Source organism: Gymnoscopelus braueri (genome assembly GCF_963280865.1).
Source record: "Gymnoscopelus braueri genome assembly, chromosome: 21".
In the NCBI taxonomy this organism is placed as follows: domain Eukaryota; kingdom Metazoa; phylum Chordata; class Actinopteri; order Myctophiformes; family Myctophidae; genus Gymnoscopelus; species Gymnoscopelus braueri.
In genome coordinates this window covers 300,001-325,642 of record NC_137623.1, presented here as the reverse complement: position 1 = coordinate 325,642, position 25,642 = coordinate 300,001, and the positions used below count along the sequence as shown (strand labels likewise).

The 25,642-nt window shown below is 43.1% G+C and overlaps 1 protein-coding gene across 1 annotated transcript in view; it reads left to right on the top strand.

Moving 5' to 3' along the window:
• The window catches only part of LOC308077319 (uncharacterized protein), a 173,749-nt gene that overhangs the window by 89,594 nt on the left and 58,513 nt on the right, over positions 1-25,642 (top strand). The window contains exons 42-52 of the mRNA XM_080417959.1: positions 281-785; positions 3,791-4,382; positions 4,706-4,874; positions 5,249-5,548; positions 9,576-9,799; positions 10,716-10,846; positions 12,530-12,916; positions 14,279-14,571; positions 15,996-16,158; positions 16,753-17,115; positions 20,236-20,326. Of these exons, the coding sequence (XP_080274085.1) occupies positions 281-785; positions 3,791-4,382; positions 4,706-4,874; positions 5,249-5,548; positions 9,576-9,799; positions 10,716-10,846; positions 12,530-12,916; positions 14,279-14,571; positions 15,996-16,158; positions 16,753-17,115; positions 20,236-20,326 (3,218 nt within the window). The remainder of the gene's footprint in view (positions 1-280; positions 786-3,790; positions 4,383-4,705; positions 4,875-5,248; positions 5,549-9,575; positions 9,800-10,715; positions 10,847-12,529; positions 12,917-14,278; positions 14,572-15,995; positions 16,159-16,752; positions 17,116-20,235; positions 20,327-25,642) is intronic.

Genomic DNA, 25,642 nt, shown 5'->3' with positions numbered 1-25,642 from the left:
TGGTGTAAACAGTGAAGACACTGTTTTGACGTGTTTGGCGCTGAAGGAGTTAAGCATTAATCTAATCATCAGTTGTTTTGTGAGGTCTGTAAGCTTTGTTCTGAGGATTTCATGGCGGCTAGAATAGCAGGAAGTGTCCCCCTGCATGTTAATGTAGAAGCTCATTCATCACATTAAACCACTCACTGACAGACAGACAGAACATTATAGCTCACTCTCTCATAAAGCCTAATTAAAACATCATTAATTAAAACCTATTAAACACGTGTTTCTTCTTCAGATCCAGCGCCAGCAAAGCAAGCAGCAGGCTAAGATAGAGGCATGCCAGAAACTGGAGCAGGTGAAGAACGAACAGCTGCAGCTGCAGCAGCAGCAACAACGACAGCAGCACACGTTGCTAGGCAACCATCCCCTAGGGGGAGGCGGCGGCGTTTCCCCCGAGACGGGTATCCAGAGCCCCGCCCACCTCGGGGGCGGAGCTTCCCCTCTCCAGGCCAGGCCACACCCACACCAAGGGCATCCGGGCTTGTCGGGATTGGCCGACGACGTCTTCCTCCGACCGCAAGCCCCGCCTCCCTCTGGGTTCTCCCCCCACCACGCCCACTCCCCATCCCCTCAGATGTTCTCCCCGCCCTCGTCCCGCCCATCCTCGCCGTGGGACCGCCCCCCCGCCACGCCCCCCCAGCAACGACACAACTCCCTGAGCGCCTCGCCGGCCCACGATGCACTGGGGCCTCCGTCCCCCGTCGACCCCCCTAGACCTGTGATGTCACAGCAGCAGCAGGGTGAGTTACAGCTTTAATATAGAATTAAGTCATCTACCTTAACCCCTACCCTAACCCTTTAATATAGAATAAAGTGATCTACCTTAACCCCTACCCTAACCCTTTAATATAGAATAAAGTGATCTACCTTAACCCCTAACCCTAACCCTTTAATATAGAATAAAGTGATCTACCTTAACCCCTACCCTAACCCTTTAATATAGAATAAAGTGATCTACCTTAACCCCTAACCCTAACCCTGTCACAGCAGCAGCAGGGTGAGTATCCCAGTACAGCTTTAAAACATATTAAACTGATCTCAGTACAGCTTTAATACAGATTAAACTGATCTCAGTACAGCTTTAATACAGATTAAACTGATCTCAGTACAGATTAAACTGATCTCAGTACAGCTTTAATACAGATTAAACTGATCTCAGTACAGATTAAACTGATCTCAGTACAGCTTTAATACAGATTAAACTGATCTCAGTACAGATTAAACTGATCTCAGTACAGCTTTAATACAGATTAAACTGATCTCAGTACAGCTTTAATACAGATTAAACTGATCTCAGTACAGATTAAACTGATCTCAGTACAGCTTTAATACAGATTAAACTGATCTCAGTACAGCTTTAATACAGATTAAACTGATCTCAGTACAGCTTTAATACAGATTAAACTGATCTCAGTACAGCTTTAATACAGATTAAACTGATCTCAGTACAGATTAAACTGATCTCAGTACAGCTTTAATACAGATTAAACTGATCTCAGTACAGATTAAACTGATCTCAGTACAGCTTTAATACAGATTAAACTGATCTCAGTACAGATTAAACTGATCTCAGTACAGCTTTAATACAGATTAAACTGATCTCAGTACAGATTAAACTGATCTCAGTACAGCTTTAATACAGATTAAACTGATCTCAGTACAGCTTTAATACAGATTAAACTGATCTCAGTACAGCTTTAATACAGATTAAACTGATCTCAGTACAGCTTTAATACAGATTAAACTGATCTCAGTACAGCTTTAATACAGATTAAACTGATCTCAGTACAGCTTTAATACAGATTAAACTGATCTCAGTACAGCTTTAGTACAGATTAAACTGATCTCAGTACAGCTTTAATACAGATTAAACTGATCTCAGTACAGCTTTAGTACAGATTAAACTGATCTCAGTACAGCTTTAATACAGATTAAACTGATCTCAGTACAGCTTTAATACAGATTAAACTGATGCCATAAACAAAGATCTACGTTTTTTCAAATATATATATATATTTTAATTCCACAAGAGGGCGCTCTAACGCAACTATAACTCGACTGTGCTAGAAGGAATGGACAGATGTGACGTCATCCCAAAAAACATCACGTCCGTCCGCCCCAATGATGGGATCTTTAGAGAAACACTTCTATCTCTAGGGTGAGGGTACTGTATTTACAGACTGTTCCAGGATCAGTTCTAAAGATAAAGATAAGGTACTGTATTTACATGCTGTTCTAGGATCAGTTCTAAAGATAAAGATAAGGTACTGTATTTACAGGCTGTTCTAGGATCAGTTCTAAAGATAAAGATAAGGTACTGTAAGGATAAAGATAAGGTACTGTATTTACAGACTGTTCTAGGATCAGTTCTAAAGATAAAGATAAGGTACTGTATTTACAGACTGTTCTAAGATCAGTTCTAAAGATAAAGATAAGGTACTGTAAGGATAAAGATAAGGTACTGTATTTACAGACTGTTCTAGGATCAGTTCTAAAGATAAAGATCAGTTCTAAAGATAAAGATAAGGTACTGTATTTACAGGCTGTTCTAGGATCAGTTCTAAAGATAAAGATCAGTTCTAAAGATAAAGATAAGGTACTGTATTTACAGGCTGTTCTAGGATCAGTTATAAGGATAAAGATAGGGTACTGTAAGGATAAAGGTAAGGTACTGTATTTACAGGCTGTTCTAGGATCAGTTCTAAAGATAAAGGTAAGGTACTGTATTTACAGACTGTTCTAAGATCAGTTCTAAAGATAAAGATAAGGTACTGTAAGGATAAAGGTAAGGTACTGTATTTACAGACTGTTCTAGGATCAGTTCTAAAGATAAAGATAAGGTACTGTAAGGATAAAGATAAGGTACTGTATTTACAGACTGTTCTAGGATCAGTTCTAAAGATAAAGATCAGTTCTAAAGATAAAGATAAGGTACTGTAAGGATAAAGATAAGGTACTGTATTTACAGACTGTTCTAGGATCAGTTCTAAAGATAAAGATAAGGTACTGTAAGGATAAAGATAAGGTACTGTATTTACAGACTGTTCTAGGATCAGTTCTAAAGATAAAGATAAGGTACTGTAAGGATAAAGATAAGGTACTGTATTTACAGACTGTTCTAGGATCAGTTATAAGGATAAAGATAAGGTACTGTATTTACAGACTGTTCTAGGATCAGTTATAAGGATAAAGATAAGGTACTGTATTTACAGGCTGTTCTAGGATCAGTTCTAAAGATAAAGATAAGGTACTGTATTTACAGACTGTTCTAAGATCAGTTATAAGGATAAAGATAAGGTACTGTATTTACAGGCTGTTCTAGGATCAGTTCTAAAGATAAAGATAAGGTACTGTAAGGATAAAGATAAGGTACTGTATTTACAGGCTGTTCTAGGATCAGTTCTAAAGATAAAGATAAGGTACTGTAAGGATAAAGATAAGGTACTGTATTTACAGGCTGTTCTAGGATCAGTTCTAAAGATAAAGATAAGGTACTGTAAGGATAAAGGTAAGGTACTGTAAGGATAAAGATAAGGTACTGTATTTACAGACTGTTCTAGGATCAGTTATAAGGATAAAGATCAGTTATAAGGATAAAGATAAGGTACTGTAAGGATAAAGATAAGGTACTGTAAGGATAAAGATAAGGTACTGTAAGGATAAAGATAAGGTACTGTATTTACAGACTGTTCTAGGATCAGTTATAAGGATAAAGACCCTGACCTCTTGACCTCTCTGCTCCTAGGACCCCGGGGGGTGATGAGCCCCCCCTCAGGAACGACCTCTGACCTTTCGTCCAGACTCTCCGCCCACCACAGGATGATGTCAGAGTTCAAGACCCCCATGCCTCTCCACCTCCAACCCCCCCAGGACCCCTCCTCCCCCCACCGGAGTCCCACCCCCTTCACGTCCTCCCGACCTTCCCCCGACCCCTACAGCTCCTCCCCCCGACCTCCCGACCTCTACAGCTCCTCCCCCCGACCTCCCGACCCCTACAGCTCCTCCCCCCGACCTCCCGACCCCTACAGCTCCTCCCCCCGACCTCCCGACCCCTACGGCTCATCCCCTCGACCCCACTCCGACCCTTCCTACCTGGCGACCCCCGCCGCCCTGCGATTGGACCAGTTTGGGCCGCAGGCGGCCAATCGGAGGGTTTCTCCCTCCCACCAGCCCTCCCCTCTCGACCCCTTTGCCCCCCCCGTGCCGTCGGACCGCTACCCACATTCCCCGGGGAACCAGAGGAGCGGCGAAACCTACCTCCACCAGCAGGGGGCGACGGCGTCCCGCCCGCACAAACCAGGGGAGCCTTACACTCCTACCTCCTCCGGGACTCTCAGGTACTTCATTTGATCTTGTTCCCCCCGAAGGTTCAGGAGGATTTAGGGTGAAACTATACCTCCCAGCAGAGTCCTGCAACGGGCCGGGTACCCGCGGATACCCGACGGGTACCCGCGTTTGACGGGTAAAACGGGTGAACAATATACCTTTATAGGTTCACGGGGACGGGGACGGGGACGGGCGGTACTGAACTAAATGTGGGTGGGTAACATTTTACCCGTACAGGGTCTCAAAGTTGTTTTTAAAACAGATCTCATGGCTTCATTGTAACACTAACCGCTCACAAAGGTAAATAAAGTATTCTACTCTGCTCTACCCTCAGACATGGGGAAACTTACCCTCACGCCCCCCCCGGCCCCGGGACCCTCAGACCTGGGGAAACTTACACTCCCGCCCCCCCCGGCCCCGGGACCCTCAGACCCGCGGGGGGAGGAGGACCACCACCGTCCGGCGGAGGCGGGATCGAACCGCTGACCCAGAGTGTCCACCAGGTACACCCATCGTCTGTTTGACCAATCATGTCTGACCAATCACAATCAGTATCTGTTTGATTTTCTTACCTTTTCAAGTAGTCACAGAATATTTATCTCCAGTATGATGGATCCCCTGATGGTTGCTAATCACGGAGGAAATCGCTTTGCTTCTGTGAAAACAAAGAGATGTCAACGCGACCTCCCGTTGGGTCGTTATACGCCGTTGAAAATAGCATTTCTTGCCAATTATCTCCTGGTTCTGTGTGCAAATTCTTTTTTTTTAAAGTCGTCCTTGGCAGTCTGGGCGCTGACTTTTGTTTTTGTGTTTTTCTCGCACCTTAACAACAGTATACTCAGTCTGTCTGTCTCTCTTCCTGTCTGTCTCTCAACAGTCTCCAGGTAGACTGTCTGTCTCTCAGCAATCTCCAGGTAGACTGGCACAACAACAGGACACATTTCCCAGAACCCCCGGCGGTGGCCAGACCCCAAAGCACTCTGGGATACTGGAGGAGGCGGGCTTCCCGGGCCTGGCCAATCGGACGCCGGGTCACGACGTCTTCGAACAAAGCCGCATGACCCCAGGGCCGCCTCAAATGGAGAAGGCAGCGGCCAATGAGATGGGTGTGAATGCTCTGGACGGACCAATCAGCTCGCTGCCTCAGCTTGGAGACTCTGAGGAGAAACTCAGACAGGTAACAATGTACTCACATCTTGTACTTGAGTAAATGTACTTAGTTACTTAACTCAACAGGAAGTCAGCCATTTTGATGTACTAGATGTTCGGGCTGCTACGTCGCACCTCCGATCTGACCAATATGTCTGAGTCATTGTGTCGGTGGTTTGTGAACAATATGTCTGAGTCATTGTGTCGGTGGTTTGTGAACAATATGTCTGAGTCATTGTGTCGGTGGTTTGTGAACAATATGTCTGAGTCATTGTGTCGGTGGTTTGTGAAAAATATGTCTGAGTCATTGTGTCGGTGGTTTGTGAAGTCGTCTTTTACGTTCGCTGAGGTGGATGTAAATTCCTCCTAGGAAGAGTTTAAAGAAATAATTCACCTAAAACATTACTTATTTTCTATCAATTACACAATACACATCCCATGAAGACTTGACCCTAACCCCATGAAGATTTAACCCTAACCCCATGAAGACTTGACCCTAACCTCATGAAGACTTGACCCTAACCTCATGAAGACTTGACCCTAATCCTAACCCCATGAAGACTTAACCCTAACCCTAACCCCATGAAGACTTGACCCTAACCTTAACCCCATGAAGACTTGACCCTAACCCCATGAAGACTTGACCCTAACCCCATGAAGACTTGACCCTAACCCTAACCCCATGAAGACTTGACCCTAACCCCATGAAGACTTGACCCTAACCTCATGAAGACTTGACCCTAATCCTAACCCCATGAAGACTTAACCCTAACCCTAACCCCATGAAGACTTGACCCTAACCTTAACCCCATGATGACTTGACCCTAACCCCATGAAGACTTGACCCTAACCCCATGAAGACTTGACCCTAACCCTAACCCCATGAAGACTTGACCCTAACCCTAACCCCATGAAGACTTGACCCTAACCCCATGAAGACTTAACCCTAATCCTAACCCCATGAAGACTTGACCCTAACCCCATGAAGACTTGACCCTAATCCTAACCTCATGAAGACTTGACCCTAACCCTAACCTCATGAAGACTTGACCCTAACCCTAACCCCATGAAGACTTGACCCTAACCCCATGAAGACTTGACCCTAATCCTAACCCCATGAAGACTTGACCCTAACCCCATGAAGACTTGACCCTAATCCTAACCTCATGAAGACTTGACCCTAACCCTAACCCCATGAAGACTTGACCCTAACCCCATGAAGACTTGACCCTAACCCTAACCTCATGAAGACTTGACCCTAACCCCATGAAGACTTGACCCTAACCCTAACCTCATGAAGACTTGACCCTAACCCCATGAAGACTTGACCCTAACCCTAACCCCATGAAGACTTGACCCTAACCCCATGAAGACTTGACCCTAACCCTAACCCCATGAAGACTTGACCCTAACCCCATGAAGACTTGACCCTAACCCTAACCTCATGAAGACTTGACCCTAACCTCATGAAGACTTGACCCTAACCCCATGAAGACTTGACCCTAATCCTAACCCCCCATGAAGACTTGACCCTAACCCCATGAAGACTTGACCCTAACCCTAACCTCATGAAGACTTGACCCTAACCCTAACCTCATGAAGACTTGACCCTAACCTCATGAAGACTTGACCCTAACCCTAACCCCATGAAGACTTGACCCTAATCCTAACCCCATGAAGACTTGACCCTAACCCTAACCCCATGAAGACTTGACCCTAACCCTAACCTCATGAAGACTTGACCCTAACCCTAACCTCATGAAGACTTGACCCTAACCTCATGAAGACTTGACCCTAACCCTAACCCCATGAAGACTTGACCCTAACCCTAACCTCATGAAGACTTGACCCTAACCCTAACCTCATGAAGACTTGACCCTAACCCCATGAAGACTTGACCCTAACCCTAACCTCATGAAGACTTGACCCTAACCCTAACCTCATGAAGACTTGACCCTAACCCTAACCTCATGAAGACTTGACCCTAACCTCATGAAGACTTGACCCTAACCCCATGAAGACTTGACCCTAATCCTAACCCCATGAAGACTTGACCCTAACCCCATGACGACTTGACCCTAATCCTAACCTCATGAAGACTTGACCCTAACCCTAACCCCATGAAGACTTGACCCTAACCCCATGAAGACTTGACCCTAACCCTAACCTCATGAAGACTTGACCCTAACCCCATGAAGACTTGACCCTAACCCTAACCCCATGAAGACTTGACCCTAACCCCATGAAGACTTGACCCTAATCCTAACCTCATGAAGACTTGACCCTAACCCTAACCTCATGAAGACTTGACCCTAACCCCATGAAGACTTGACCCTAACCCTAACCTCATGAAGACTTGACCCTAACCCCATGAAGACTTGACCCTAACCCCATGAAGACTTGACCCTAACCCTAACCCCATGAAGACTTGACCCTAATCCTAACCCCATGAAGACTTGACCCTAATCCTAACCCCATGAAGACTTGACCCTAACCTTAACCCCATGAAGACTTGACCCTAATCCTAACCTCATGAAGACTTGACCCTAATCCTAACCTCATGAAGACTTGACCCTAACCCCATGAAGACTTGACCCTAATCCTAACCCCATGAAGACTTGACCCTAACCCTAACCTCATGAAGACTTGACCCTAACCCCATGAAGACTTGACCCTAACCCCATGAAGACTTGACCCTAACCCCATGAAGACTTGACCCTAACCCTAACCTCATGAAGACTTGACCCTAACCCCATGAAGACTTGACCCTAACCCCATGAAGACTTGACCCTAATCCTAACCCCATGAAGACTTGACCCTAACCCTAACCTCATGAAGACTTGACCCTAACCCTAACCCCATGAAGACTTGACCCTAACCCCATGAAGACTTGACCCTAATCCTAACCTCATGAAGACTTGACCCTAACCCTAACCCCATGAAGACTTGACCCTAACCCCATGAAGACTTGACCCTAACCCTAACCTCATGAAGACTTGACCCTAACCCTAACCCCATGAAGACTTGACCCTAATCCTAACCTCATGAAGACTTGACCCTAACCCTAACCTCATGAAGACTTGACCCTAACCCATGAAGACTTGACCCTAATCCTAACCCCATGAAGACTTGACCCTAATCCTAACCTCATGAAGACTTGACCCTAACCCTAACCTCATGAAGACTTGACCCTAACCCCATGAAGACTTGACCCTAATCCTAACCCCATGAAGACTTGACCCTAATCCTAACCTCATGAAGACTTGACCCTAATCCTAACCTCATGAAGACTTGACCCTAATCCTAACCCCATGAAGACTTGACCCTAACCCCATGAAGACTTGACCCTAATCCTAACCTCATGAAGACTTGACCCTAATCCTAACCTCATGAAGACTTGACCCTAACCCTAACCCCATGAAGACTTGACCCTAACCCTAACCTCATGAAGACTTGACCCTAACCCCATGAAGACTTGACCCTAATCCTAACCCCATGAAGACTTGACCCTAACCCCATGAAGACTTGACCCTAACCCCATGAAGACTTGACCCTAACCCCATGAAGACTTGACCCTAACCCCATGAAGACTTGACCCTAATCCTAACCCCATGAAGACTTGACCCTAACCCCATGAAGACTTGACCCTAACCACATGAAGACTTGACCCTAACCCCATGAAGACTTGACCCTAACCCCATGAAGACTTGACCCTAATCCTAACCCCATGAAGACTTGACCCTAACCCCATGAAGACTTGACCCTAATCCTAACCCCATGAAGACATGACCCTAACCCTAACCCCATGAAGACTTGAATTCATGGAGATTTTTTTGTTTTTGTCTCATTCTTGAGACAATAAATTGATGACCGGCAGAAAGATGCTAATGTCTCCAGTAGGAGACTCTGACGTTCATCTACTGATTTCCTCAGGAATGGAAAAGTGATCAAACTCATGTTTTAGTTTCCCTCTAACTGTGTGTTTGTGTGTGTGCGTCTGTGTGTGTGTGTGTGTGTGTGTGTGTGTGTGTGTGTGTGTGTGTGTGTGTGTGTAGCGTCAGAGGCTGAGACAGCTGATCCTGCGTCAGCAGCAACAGAAGACGTCCATGAGGCTGGAGAAAGGTCTGCATGAAGCCCCTCCCACCAGACCCTCTGCTGCCCCTAGTGGACACGCCGGTCCCTCCACAGGGTGGTCCCTGGAGGAGCCCGTCCCCCCTGTGGGGTACGCTCGTCCCCCACCACCCTACCCAGGGACCCCCTACCCCCGACACACTGTCAGGTAATCACTATAAAGACCCTATAATAACCTCCCTACCCAGGGACCCTGCGTAATGTTCCTTCCTAAATGAGTTCATAGCACAGCACAGAGAGAGAGAGAGAGAGAGAGAGAGCTCTGAATTTGAGCCATTTTAATGGTGATTTCTCTGCTTAAGGTTTTTGATAAACATACATAGGGTTTATTAACTAATGTGATGAACAAACATAACCTTTATTAACTCATGTGATGAACAAACATAACCTTTATTAACTCATGTGATGAACAAACATAACCTTTATTAACTCATGTGATGAACAAACATAACCTTTATTAACTAATGTGATGAACAAACATAACCTTTATTAACTCATGTGATGAACAAACAACCTTTATTAACTCATGTGATGAACAAACATAACCTTTATTAACTCATGTGATGAACAAACATAACCTTTATTAACTCATGTGATGAACAAACATAACCTTTATTAACTCATGTGATGAACAAACATAACCTTTATTAACTCATGTGATGAACAAACATAACCTTTATTAACTCATGTGATGAACAAACATAACCTTTATTAACTCATGTGATGAACAAACATAACCTTTATTAACTCATGTGATGAACAAACATAACCTTTATTAACTCATGTGATGAACAAACATAACCTTTATTAACTCATGTGATGAACAAACATAACCTTTATTAACTCATGTGATGAACAAACATAACCTTTATTAACTCATGTGATGAACAAACATAACCTTTATTAACTCATGTGATGAACAAACATAACCTTTATTAACTCATGTGATGAACAAACATAACCTTTATTAACTCATGTGATGAACAAACATAACCTTTATTAACTCATGTGATGAACAAACATAACCTTTATTAACTCATGTGATGAACAAACATCTCTCCTAGGTTCAGTTATGCTGCAGGAGCTCCAGGAGCTGTAGGTGTTCACCAGGGCTCTGTCTCTGGGTTGGCTCTGTCTGACAGGAGGACCATGATGCCTGGAGAAGCCATCAGACCTCATGCTCCCATCATACCAGGTATAGTCAGCGTTGACAGGTCTTTTTATTATAAGTTAGCCCCCAAGATTGTATTTGAAAATAGCGGATCTGTAGATCCTATAACTACATAACAAGCTTTATTCAACTGCCTATTACTACATAACAAACTTTATTCAACTGCCTATAACTACATAACAAGCTTTATTCAACTGCCTATAACTACATAACAAGCTTTATTCAACTGCCTATAACTACATAACAAGCTTTATTCAACTGCCTATAACTACATAACAAGCTTTATTCAACTGCCTATAATTACATAACGAGCTTTATTCAACTGCCTATAACTACATAACAAGCTTTATTCAACTGCCTATAACTACATAACAAACTTTATTCAACTGCCTATAACTACATAACGAGCTTTATTCAACTGCCTATAACTACATAACGAGCTTTATTCAACTGCCTATAACTACATAACGAGCTTTATTCAACTGCCTATAACTACATAACGAGCTTTATTCAACTGCCTAACTACATAACAAGCTTTATTCAACTGCCTATAACTACATAACAAGCTTTATTCAACTGCCTATAACTACATAACAAGCTTTATTCAACTGACTATAACTACATAACAAACTTTATTCAACTGCCTATAACTACATAACAAACTTTATTCAACTGCCTATAACTACATAACAAGCTTTATTCAACTGCCTATAACTACATAACAAGCTTTATTCAACTGACTATAACTACATAACAAACTTTATTCAACTGCCTATAACTACATAACGAGCTTTATTCAACTGACTATAACTACATAACAAACTTTATTCAACTGCCTATAACTACATAACAAACTTTATTCAACTGACTATAACTACATAACACACTTTATTCAACTGCCTATAACTACATAACACACTTTATTCAACTGACTATAACTACATAACGAGCTTTATTCAACTGCCTATAACTACATAACACACTTTATTCAACTGCCTATAACTACATAACGAGCTTTATTCAACTGCCTATAACTACATAACACACTTTATTCAACTGCCTATAACTACATAACGAGCTTTATTCAACTGCCTATAACTACATAACAAGCTTTATTCAACTGCCTATAACTACATAACAAGCTTTATTCAACTGACTATAACTACATAACAAGCTTTATTCAACTGCCTATAATTACATAGCGGACCATCACGATTACAATGTTTTCATTTCTCCTCTTTCCACCGAGACTTCGTTTGTTTACATCTGAGACATTGTTTGTTTACATCTGAGACATTGTTTGTTTACATCTGAGACATTGTTTGTTTACATCTGAGACATCGTTTGTTTACATCTGAGACATTGTTTGTTTACATCTGAGACATTGTTTGTTTACATCTGAGACATTGTTTGTTTACATCTGAGACATCGTTTGTTTACATCTGAGACATCGTTTGTTTACATCTGAGACATCGTTTGTTTACATCTGAGACATCGTTTGTTTACATCTGAGACATCGTTTGTTTACATCTGAGACATTGTTTGTTTACATCTGAGACATTGTTTGTTTACATCTGTGGTGAAATCAAATTCTGTGGATCGTCAACATCTGGTCAAAAACCGCTGGCAGTGAATGAATGAATGTGTTAACAACGTCAACAACAATAATTATTATTATAATTATTATTATTATTCATGTTCCTCCAGGCCCCGCCCAGTCCTTCCTTCCTAGATCCATCCAGCCGCATTGCATCATGGGACAGCCGTTTATTGAGCTCCGACACCGAGCACCAGACCTCAGGCTCCGCCTCCCTTTCCCCCAGCTCCTCCCCCCACACATGGACCTCCCCCAGACCTCCTTCCAGCCCCAGGGAGCCCCCCGGCCCACCCTGCTAGGTCTGGGCGTCGGCATGAACCCCGTTGCCTTGGCAGCACAGCATCATCATCATCAGCATCAGCTGTCAGTGGGTCACCATGGCAATGCTGGGATGGGGGAGGGGCTTGAGGAGGAAGCAGACGACTCGGCCGTTAAAGACCTGGAGGACGTGGAAGTTAAAGACCTGGTGGACCTGAACCTGATGGACCCTGATGATGGTAAGAGATGTATTATTAATATTATTAAAGACCTGGTGGACCTGAACCTGATGGACCCTGATGATGGTAAGAGAGATATGTATTATTCATATTATTAAAGACCTGATGGATCCTGATGATGGTAAGAGATGTATTATTAATATTATTAAAGACCTGATGGACCCTGATGATGGTAAGAGATATGTATTATTAATATTATTAAAGACCTGGTGGACCTGAACCTGATGGACCCTGATGATGGTAAGAGATATATTATTAATATTATTAAAGACCTGATGATGGTAACATATGTATTATTAATATTATTAAAGACCTGATGGACCCTGATGATGGTAAGATATGTTTTATTAATGTTAACTTAACTCATTCAGTGCCAGACTTATTTCTGGCTCTGTTTGCCTAGTACCAGAGATATACATTTTCAACTGATCACAGACAATTTATATCCGTTATGATGGCTTGTCTGACCGTGTGTAAACTCACACGGTAGCAGTGTGCGTCTCCCAGAGAAAAATCATTCCAACCACGACCGCCCCTTGCCTTGCAGCAGCACGTTGGAGATACCATGCCTCAAACAGTGCACTTAGCTTAGCAGCTAACTTAGCTTCAGCAGCATGTTGGAGATACCATGCCTCACAACAGTGCATTTAGCTTAGCAGCCAACTGGAGATACCATGCCTCAAACAGTGCACTTAGCTTAGCAGCTAACTTAGCTTCAGCAGCATGTTGGAGATACCATGCCTCACAACAGTGCATTTAGCTTAGCAGCTAACTGGAGATACCGTGCCTCAAACAGTGCAGTTAGCTTAGCAGCTAACTTAGCTTAGCAGCACGTTGGAGATACCATGCCTCAAACAGTGCAGTTAGCTTAGCAGCTAACTTAGCTTCAGCAGCACGTTGGAGATACCATGCCTCACGAAATTCAGGGCAAAAAAAGTGAAATCAAGATAGAGCTGCTTTCATGAAAAATCTAAACGGAAAGTGGACGGAGGCGGAAATCCTCGGATGACGTTTCCGGATCCTTGTGAGTAGAAAGTGAAAGTGATCACTAGGGTGATAGAGAACATCTATCTATAGATCTATAGATCTGTGTGAGTAGAAAGTGAAAGTGATCACTAGGGTGATAGAGAACATCTATCTATAGATCTATAGATCTGTGTGAGTAGAAAGTGAAAGTGATCACTAGGGTGATAGAGAACAGCGACATCCTTTATAAAAACCACTAAAAAAACAAAAATACGTCATTGGCACTCAGGGCCTTTTGGGAAAAAATACGTCAATGGCACTGAATTAATGAACAGGTAAGGAGGATTTGGACCTGGGTTAAGGTTAGATTAACGATTGTAATGCATTAATTAACAGGTAAGGAGGATTTGGACCTGGGTCCTAACGACCTCCACCTGGACGACTTCCTGTTGTCGGGGAAGTTCGACCTGATCGCGTACGCCGACCCCGAGGGAGGGGAGGAGCTGGACCTGGGGGAGGGGGCGGAGGAGGGAGGCCACGCCCCCGAGGTGAAACAGGAAGCCAGGGAGGCGCCCGTGATGATTGGACGCGGCCAGGCGTCCGTCAAGATGGAGTCCCTCCCCCCCGCGCTGCACGCCTCACCGAGACCCTTTGCTGGGGTTGGAACCAACAACCACCTCCTGAGCAAGGTACCAGCTGGTGTTAATGGTTTCTACTGGTTTATATCAGGTTTTAATGGTCTCTACTGATTATTAAAACGATTAATAGAAATGTCTCAATATTATTATGGTTTCTACTGGTTTATACCAAGGATGTGACGATTTGTAGAAATGTCTATAAATAAAAAACATCACATGGATGCACCTGGGACATCATCAGTGTTGTAGCCTGGGGTCATCGGGTGTTTCGGGTTCTCAACATACACCCTCGCCCAGGTGACCCAGCCGGGGTTGATCAAGCCCCGACTTACGTCCCAGTAGCTACCCACGGTCAGTCCTCTTAGGGAAAGACGGGGCCACTCAGTCCGCTTCACCGACTCAGTCCGCTTCACCGGCTCTGGCACATGGAGGTACTAGGCTCTCTGGATGGCCTCCTGGCTGGGCTCCTCGTTCGTCTCACCAGGTCCAGGACCTGAGCGTTGCACCAGACTCCCCCGCTCCAAACATTTCACTCCGGCGTGATGGTGTCTTGGCCCGTTGTGGTACTGCAGGCTCCATTTGCTTCTTGCCTGAAAGGCCCTCCTTAAAGGCCTCACCGTGGGTTTGTTGGACGGAAGACACAGGCTGGGGCGCCAACCCATACTGCTCCCGGGTGCCGTCTACATTCCGGCTGAAAGAGAGACAGTACTGAGACAGCTGTTCCTTTGTATTGGTTATTAAGTTAAACGTCTAACCTGCTGACCAACATAGCCTTGCCATTTAGCTTAGCAGCTAACTTAGCTTCAGTCAAACAGTGTATCTAGCTTAGCAGCTAACTTAGCTTCAGTCAAACAGTGCATTTAGCTTAGAAGCTAACTTAGCTTCTGTCAAACAGTACTTTTAGCTTAGCAGCTAACTTAGCTTCAGTCAAACAGTGCATTTAGCTTAGCAGCTAACTTAGCTTCTGTCAAACAGTACTTTTAGCTTAGCAGTTAACTTAGCTTCAGTCAAACAGTGCATTTAGCTTAGCAGCTAACTTAGCTTCTGTCAAACAGTACTTTTAGCTTAGCAGTTAACTTAGCTTCATTCAAACAGTGCATTTAGCTTAGCAGTTAACTTAGCTTCAGTCAAACAGTGCATTTAGCTTAGCAGCTAACTTAGCTTCAGTCAAACAGTGTATTTAGCTTAGCAGCTAACTTAGCTTCAGTCAAATAGTGCTGCCAGCTCCGTACAAAGAGACACAAGGGGCTCAGGAGGTAAAGCCGCTTGGGAACTGCAAGGTTCCGGTTCCATCGCCCTGAGTTAGTGTCCTTGAGCAAGATACTGAACCCCAACTTGCTCCCGATGAGCAGGTTGTTGCCTGGTTTCCTCCTCTCTCTGTGTGTGTGTGTGTGTGTGTGTGTGTGTGTGTGTGTGTGTTAATGTGTGTTAATGTGTGAGTGAATGAACATGACATTTCTCTCCTCTCATCCCAGGACACTGCAGCAGCTGCCAGTCCTGTCCAGACACACCCACACAGACCAGTCCTCCAATCAGAGCACAGACCAGTCCTCCAATCAGAGCAGAGATCTGTCCTCCAATCAGAGCAGAGATCAGTCCTCCAGGTTCCAGGAGGATCATCAGTCCTGATGTCTGCAGGTAAACATCTACCTCTATCCATCCTCCATCCCTCATCCGTCTATCCCTCCATCCTCCATCCTTTATCCTTCATTCTTCTACTCCTCCATCCCTCCATCTCTGCAGGTAAACATCTATCCCTTCATCCCTCTATTATTCTATCCCTCCATCCCTCCACTCTCTATCCTTCCATCCTCTATCCATCCTCTATCCCTTCGTCCCTCTATCCTCCATTTTCTCTCTCTCTCTCTCTCTCTCTCTCTCTCTCTCGCTCTTATATGTTAGAGCTTACTCTGTAAAACCATGAATAAAGTCTCACAAGTTAACCACACGTGGCTCAGTGGGCTGGAACATAAACGTTTAAGGAACAGATAACTGTGTAACTGCAGCAGTCATAAATATGGTGTAAGGAACAAATAACTAAGGAACAGATAACTGTGTAACTGCAGCAGAGCTTCCAGCTGCTAAAGCAGAACAACAGGTCAGATACAGAGGCTTTCTGACACACCTCTCTTTCTCTATCTTATCCCATTCCCATCATCTCTCTCTCTCTCTCTCTCTCTCTCTCTCTCTCTCTCTTCCTCTCTCTCTCTCTCTCTCTCTCTCTCTCTCCAGGACAGCCATCTGTCTTCCAACAACAGCCAGGGAGTGGTTTCAGTCCATCGTCTCACCCCCAGTCTCACCCCCCACCTCACCCCCAGTCTCACCCCTCGTCTCACCACCAGTCTCACCCCCCACCTCACCCCCAGTCTCACCCCTCGTCTCACCACCAGTCTCACCCCCCACCTCACCCCCAGTCTCACCCCCCACCTCACCCCTCGTCTCACCCCCAGTCCCCTCCTCAGCCCCCCCCTCCCCTGTCGTCCAGGCTGTTGCTCCTGGAGGAGCAGCCGTTACTCCTGCAGGATCTCCTGGACCAGGAGAGACACGAGCAACAGCAACACAAACACATGCAGGCTCTGATAAGACACCCTACAGGTAAAATATGTACCCTATAGGCTCTGATAAGACACCCTACAGGTAAAATATGTACCCTATAGGCTCTGATAGACACCCTACAGGTAAAATATATACCCTATAGGCTCTGATATGACACCCTACAGGTAAAATATGTACCCTATAGGCTCTGATAAGACACCCTACAGGTAAAATATGTACCCTATAGGCTCTGATAAGACACCCTACAGGTAAAATATGTACCCTATAGGCTCTGATAAGACACCCTACAGGTAAAATATGTACCCTATAGGCTCTGATAGACACCCTACAGGTAAAATATATACCCTATAGGCTCTGATATGACACCCTACAGGTAAAATATGTACCCTATAGGCTCTGATAAGACACCCTACAGGTAAAATATGTACCCTATAGGCTCTGATAAGACACCCTACAGGTAAAATATGTACCCTATAGGCTCTGATAAGACACCCTACAGGTAAAATATGTACCCTATAGGCTCTGATAGACACCCTACAGGTAAAATATATACCCTATAGGCTCTGATAAGACACCCTACAGGTAAAATATGTACCCTATAGGCTCTGATAAGACACCCTACAGGTAAAATATGTACCCTATAGGCTCTGATAAGACACCCTACAGGTAAAATATGTACCCTATAGGTAAATGTTTTCATCGCGACCCCCCGGTCCATAGTTATTGGTCGTTGAATATAGCATGTCAAGTAAAAAATGCAGAGGAAATCCAGGGAGGCGAGAAAAAGGCGTTTTTCCAAATCGAATAACAAGGAAGTGAATGGTGACTGAGATTTAATAACAAGGAAGTGAATGGTAGGGGGCACGGTGAATGGTAGGGGGCTCGGTGAATGGTAGGGGGCACGGTGGCGCAGTCGGTAGCGCTGTCACCTCACAGCTAGAAGGTCCTGGGTTCGATTCCCGCAGGGGACGCTGTGGGCGCTGGGGGCGTGTTCTCTCCTCCGCGTCATCAGTGCCCATACCCTAGGTGGGGTTGGCGAAAGGGCCTTTCTGTGAAGAGTTTGCATGTTCTCCCCGTGTCTCCTAGGGTAGGTACCCTCACAAAAACATGCAGTAATCCTGGTCACTATACTGCCTCCCCCTGGCCAGCCGGGGCGCCTGATGGAGGGGAAGGGAACTGGTTGGAATAACGTGTTCCTTCCATGCGCTACGTCCAACCAGGGAAACTCTCCCCTGTCAGGTGACAAGAAGGTCAGTTGGCTCTCATGCATTGAAGGAGGCATGATTGGCAGAGGTTGGCAGAGGGAAGGTAGTGCCCAGGATTACATAGACAATTGGCACTGGGTGTAAAAAATAGGGTTAAAAAATCGTGGGATACAAATTTAATTAAATTTTAATTAAAACATAAAAAAACTAAACAAGGAAGTGAATGGTGACTGAGATTTAACTCATTGACTGCCAGAGTTTATTCCTAATGTACTCACCCCTGTGCCAGCGATTTGCGTGTTTTTTTATTTTGTAATTTTTCATTCAAATAAATTGTCTGAGTGCGGTTTTAAACACATACGACAAATCTGCCAGTAGAGAGCAGCAAATAGACACCTTTATCAGCTCGCTGACTCGCTCGCCCCCCCCAAACAGAGTCAAACAGTCAAATACGTCAAACCGGATGTGACGTGTTCTCAGATTCTCGACAAAAGTACGATGTGATACCACGACGGCGATGACTGTTCGTCACCCAGACTATAGATTATAGAAGTGGAGCTCTCCGTACGTTTTTTATACCATGTGAAAAAACGTGTTTTTCCCTATTCTGGCCGAAGACTGGGGAAAAAAAATGTAAACCGGAAACGGAATCTGCGTCATAAAACCGGATGCCGGTGTGGTAGCCTCGCGTGGCCAGACAATATCACACGACACACTGCGTGGATATTAGTCTGGTCCCTATCAACGCTAGATTTTTTTCCAAGGGGTGGTTACAAAACGATCCAAACGGACTCTATTGGTTAGACCTAAACCAATCAGAGCAGTGCTTCCTTGTATACGAACCAATCAGAGCAGTGCTTCCTTGTACGTCATTGCTCCAAATAAGGTGATAAGCCCGCCCACATTTGGATACTGGGCCCTGGTTGGTCCCGCACAACCTCGGCGGGTGCGATGCGATTTTGCAAAGGCAGATTCGTCTGGAACCAGGCTACCGGTGTGGGTGAAGTAAGTGGAACTCGAAACCTAGAATGAAAAATAAACACAATAGCGCGATCACAGATTAAACCAAAATTAATCACTATATCGCATTAATGCGATCTTGGCGGACAAGCGCGCTATTTATTAGATCGCATTAATGCGCGATTGGCGGCATATGAGTCAATAACAAGGAAGTGAATGGTGACTGAGATTTTGCAATCACGCGATGAATTTTAAACGGTTAGTGGGGTATAAATGGTTAAAACAAAGCTTTCTCCACATTAAGCTTAGTGGGGTATAAGTGGTTAAAACAAAGCTTTCTCCACATTAAGGATAGTGGGGTATAAGTGGTTAAAACAAAGCTTTCTCCACATTAAGCTTAGTGGGGTATAAGTGGTTAAAACAAAGCTTTTTCCATATTAAGGATAGTGGGGTATAAGTGGTTAAAACAAAGCTTTCTCCACATTAAGGATAGTGGGGTATAAGTGGTTAAAACAAAGCTTTCTCCACATTAAGCTTAGTGGGGTATAAGTGGTTAAAACAAAGCTTTCTCCACATTAAGGATAGTGGGGTATAAGTGGTTAAAACAAAGCTTTCTCCACATTAAGGATAGTGGGGTATAAGTGGCTAAAACAAAGCTTTCTCCATATTAAGGATAGTGGGGTATAAGTGGTTAAAACAAAGCTTTCTCCATATTAAGGATAGTGGGGTATAAGTGGCTAAAACAAAGCTTTCTCCACATTAAGGATAGTGGGGTATAAGTGGCTAAAACAAAGCTTTCAGAGGTTCATGTGGTTTCAGTTCATTCTATCAGCAGTGAAGCATCCATCCATCCATCCATCCATCCATCCATCCATCCATCCATCCATCCATCCATCAGTAAAGACAGTGAAAAGCAGCGTTAGTTTATTAGAGACACGAGTCAACTTCCAGGAGAAACAAACACCTGTCTGTCTGTCTGTCTGTCTGTCTCCAGATGACCCCATCATGAAAGCTAAGATGGTCGCCCTCCAGGGCATCAACAAGGTCGTAACCCAGAGCAACCTGGGACTCAACCCCATCAACAGGTACCCCCCCCCCCCCCCACCGCATCACTTCCTGTGGCTGGTAGTCTCTGAATGTTATATAGAGTCTGGAACTACACCTCCTGAATGTTATATAGAGTCTAGAACTACACCTCCTGAATGTTATATAGAGTCTAGAACTACATCTCCTGAATGTTATATAGAGTCTAGAACTACACCTCCTGAATGTTATATAGAGTCTAGAACTACACCTCCTGAATGTTATATAGAGTCTAGAACTACACCTCCTGAATGTTATATAGAGTCTGGAACTACACCTCCTGAATGTTATATAGAGTCTAGAACTACACCTCCTGAATGTTATATAGAGTCTGGAACTACACCTCCTGAATGTTATATAGAGTCTAGAACTACACCTCCTGAATGTTATATAGAGTCTGGAACTACACCTCCTGAATGTTATATAGAGTCTGGAACTACACCTCCTGAATGTTATATAGAGTCTGGAACTACACCTCCTGAATGTTATATAGAGTCTAGAACTACACCTCCTGAATGTTATATAGAGTCTGGAACTACACCTCCTGAATGTTATATAGAGTCTAGAACTACACCTCCTGAATGTTATATAGAGTCTGGAACTACACCTCCTGAATGTTATATAGAGTCTGGAACTACACCTCCTGAATGTTATATAGAGTCTGGAACTACACCTCCTGAATGTTATATAGAGTCTGGAACTACACCTCCTGAATGTTATATAGAGTCTGGAACTACACCTCCTGAATGTTATATAGAGTCTGGAACTACACCTCCTGAATGTTATATAGAGTCTAGAACTACACCTCCTGAATGTTATATAGAGTCTGGAACTACACCTCCTGAATGTTATATAGAGTCTAGAACTACACCTCCTGAATGTTATATAGAGTCTGGAACTACACCTCCTGAATGTTATATAGAGTCTGGAACTACACCTCCTGAATGTTATATAGAGTCTGGAACTACACCTCCTGAATGTTATATAGAGTCTAGAACTACACCTCCTGAATGTTATAGAGTCTGGAACTACACCTCCTGAATGTTATAGAGTCTGGAACTACACCTCCTGAATGTTATATAGAGTCTAGAACTACACCTCCTGAATGTTATATAGAGTCTGGAACTACACCTCCTGAATGTTATATAGAGTCTGGAACTACACCTCCTGAATGTTATATAGAGTCTGGAACTACACCTCCTGAATGTTATAGAGTCTGGAACTACACCTCCTGAATGTTATATAGAGTCTAGAACTACACCTCCTGAATGTTATATAGAGTCTGGAACTACACCTCCTGAATGTTATATAGAGTCTGGAACTACACCTCCTGAATGTTATATAGAGTCTGGAACTACACCTCCTGAATGTTATATAGAGTCTGGAACTACACCTCCTGAATGTTATATAGAGTCTAGAACTACACCTCCTGAATGTTATATAGAGTCTGGAACTACACCTCCTGAATGTTATATAGAGTCTGGAACTACACCTCCTGAATGTTATATAGAGTCTAGAACTACACCTCCTGAATGTTATAGAGTCTGGAACTACACCTCCTGAATGTTATATAGAGTCTAGAACTACACCTCCTGAATGTTATAGAGTCTGGAACTACACCTCCTGAATGTTATATAGAGTCTGGAACTACACCTCCTGAATGTTATATAGAGTCTAGAACTACACCTCCTGAATGTTATAGAGTCTGGAACTACACCTCCTGAATGTTATAGAGTCTGGAATTACACCTCCTGAATGTTATATAGAGTCTGGAACTACACCTCCTGAATGTTATATAGAGTCTGGAACTACACCTCCTGAATGTTATATAGAGTCTAGAACTACACCTCCTGAATGTTATAGAGTCTAGAACTACACCTCCTGAATGTTATAGAGTCTAGAACTACACCTCCTGAATGTTATATAGAGTCTAGAACTACACCTCCTGAATGTTATATAGAGTCTAGAACTACACCTCCTGAATGTTATATAGAGTCTGGAACTACACCTCCTGAATGTTATATAGAGTCTGGAACTACACCTCCTGAATGTTATATAGAGTCTAGAACTACACCTCCTGAATGTTATATAGAGTCTGGAACTACACCTCCTGAATGTTATATAGAGTCTAGAACTACACCTCCTGAATGTTATAGAGTCTGGAACTACACCTCCTGAATGTTATATAGAGTCTAGAACTACATCTCCTGAATGTTATATAGAGTCTAGAACTACACCTCCTGAATGTTATATAGAGTCTGGAACTACACCTCCTGAATGTTATATAGAGTCTAGAACTACATCTCCTGAATGTTATATAGAGTCTAGAACTACACCTCCTGAATGTTATATAGAGTCTAGAACTACACCTCCTGAATGTTATATAGAGTCTAGAACTACACCTCCTGAATGTTATATAGAGTCTGGAACTACACCTCCTGAATGTTATATAGAGTCTAGAACTACATCTCCTGAATGTTATATAGAGTCTAGAACTACACCTCCTGAATGTTATATAGAGTCTAGAACTACACCTCCTGAATGTTATATAGAGTCTGGAACTACACCTCCTGAATGTTATATAGAGTCTAGAACTACACCTCCTGAATGTTATATAGAGTCTGGAACTACACCTCCTGAATGTTATATAGAGTCTGGAACTACACCTCCTGAATGTTATATAGAGTCTGGAACTACACCTCCTGAATGTTATATAGAGTCTAGAACTACACCTCCTGAATGTTATATAGAGTCTAGAACTACACCTCCTGAATGTTATATAGAGTCTGGAACTACACCTCCTGAATGTTATATAGAGTCTGGAACTACACCTCCTGAATGTTATATAGAGTCTGGAACTACACCTCCTGAATGTTATATAGAGTCTAGAACTACACCTCCTGAATGTTATATAGAGTCTGGAACTACACCTCCTGAATGTTATATAGAGTCTAGAACTACACCTCCTGAATGTTATATAGAGTCTAGAACTACATCTCCTGAATGTTATATAGAGTCTAGAACTACACCTCCTGAATGTTATATAGAGTCTAGAACTACATCTCCTGAATGTTATATAGAGTCTAGAACTACACCTCCTGAATGTTATATAGAGTCTAGAACTACACCTCCTGAATGTTATATAGAGTCTAGAACTACACCTCCTGAATGTTATATAGAGTCTGGAACTACACCTCCTGAATGTTATATAGAGTCTAGAACTACACCCCCTGAATGTTATATAGAGTCTAGAACTACACCTCCTGAATGTTATATAGAGTCTAGAACTACACCTCCTGAATGTTATATAGAGTCTGGAACTACACCTCCTGAATGTTATATAGAGTCTAGAACTACACCTCCTGAATGTTATATAGAGTCTAGAACTACACCTCCTGAATGTTATATAGAGTCTGGAACTACACCTCCTGAATGTTATATAGAGTCTAGAACTACACCTCCTGAATGTTATATAGAGTCTGGAACTACACCTCCTGAATGTTATATAGAGTCTGGAACTACACCTCCTGAATGTTATATAGAGTCTGGAACTACACCTCCTGAATGTTATATAGAGTCTAGAACTACACCTCCTGAATGTTATATAGAGTCTAGAACTACACCTCCTGAATGTTATATAGAGTCTGGAACTACACCTCCTGAATGTTATATAGAGTCTGGAACTACACCTCCTGAATGTTATATAGAGTCTGGAACTACACCTCCTGAATGTTATATAGAGTCTGGAACTACACCTCCTGAATGTTATATAGAGTCTGGAACTACACCTCCTGAATGTTATATAGAGTCTGGAACTACACCTCCTGAATGTTATATAGAGTCTGGAACTACACCTCCTGAATGTTATATAGAGTCTGGAACTACACCTCCTGAATGTTATATAGAGTCTGGAACTACACCTCCTGAATGTTATATAGAGTCTGGAACTACACCTCCTGAATGTTATATAGAGTCTGGAACTACACCTCCTGAATGTTATATAGAGTCTAGAACTACACCTCCTGAATGTTATATAGAGTCTAGAACTACACCTCCTGAATGTTATATAGAGTCTGGAACTACACCTCCTGAATGTTATATAGAGTCTAGAACTACACCTCCTGAATGTTATAGAGTCTGGAACTACACCTCCTGAATGTTATATAGAGTCTAGAACTACATCTCCTGAATGTTATATAGAGTCTAGAACTACACCTCCTGAATGTTATATAGAGTCTGGAACTACACCTCCTGAATGTTATATAGAGTCTAGAACTACATCTCCTGAATGTTATATAGAGTCTAGAACTACACCTCCTGAATGTTATATAGAGTCTAGAACTACACCTCCTGAATGTTATATAGAGTCTAGAACTACACCTCCTGAATGTTATATAGAGTCTGGAACTACACCTCCTGAATGTTATATAGAGTCTAGAACTACATCTCCTGAATGTTATATAGAGTCTAGAACTACACCTCCTGAATGTTATATAGAGTCTAGAACTACACCTCCTGAATGTTATATAGAGTCTGGAACTACACCTCCTGAATGTTATATAGAGTCTAGAACTACACCTCCTGAATGTTATATAGAGTCTGGAACTACACCTCCTGAATGTTATATAGAGTCTGGAACTACACCTCCTGAATGTTATATAGAGTCTGGAACTACACCTCCTGAATGTTATATAGAGTCTAGAACTACACCTCCTGAATGTTATATAGAGTCTAGAACTACACCTCCTGAATGTTATATAGAGTCTGGAACTACACCTCCTGAATGTTATATAGAGTCTGGAACTACACCTCCTGAATGTTATATAGAGTCTGGAACTACACCTCCTGAATGTTATATAGAGTCTAGAACTACACCTCCTGAATGTTATATAGAGTCTGGAACTACACCTCCTGAATGTTATATAGAGTCTAGAACTACACCTCCTGAATGTTATATAGAGTCTAGAACTACATCTCCTGAATGTTATATAGAGTCTAGAACTACACCTCCTGAATGTTATATAGAGTCTAGAACTACATCTCCTGAATGTTATATAGAGTCTAGAACTACACCTCCTGAATGTTATATAGAGTCTAGAACTACACCTCCTGAATGTTATATAGAGTCTAGAACTACACCTCCTGAATGTTATATAGAGTCTGGAACTACACCTCCTGAATGTTATATAGAGTCTAGAACTACATCTCCTGAATGTTATATAGAGTCTAGAACTACACCTCCTGAATGTTATATAGAGTCTAGAACTACACCTCCTGAATGTTATATAGAGTCTGGAACTACACCTCCTGAATGTTAT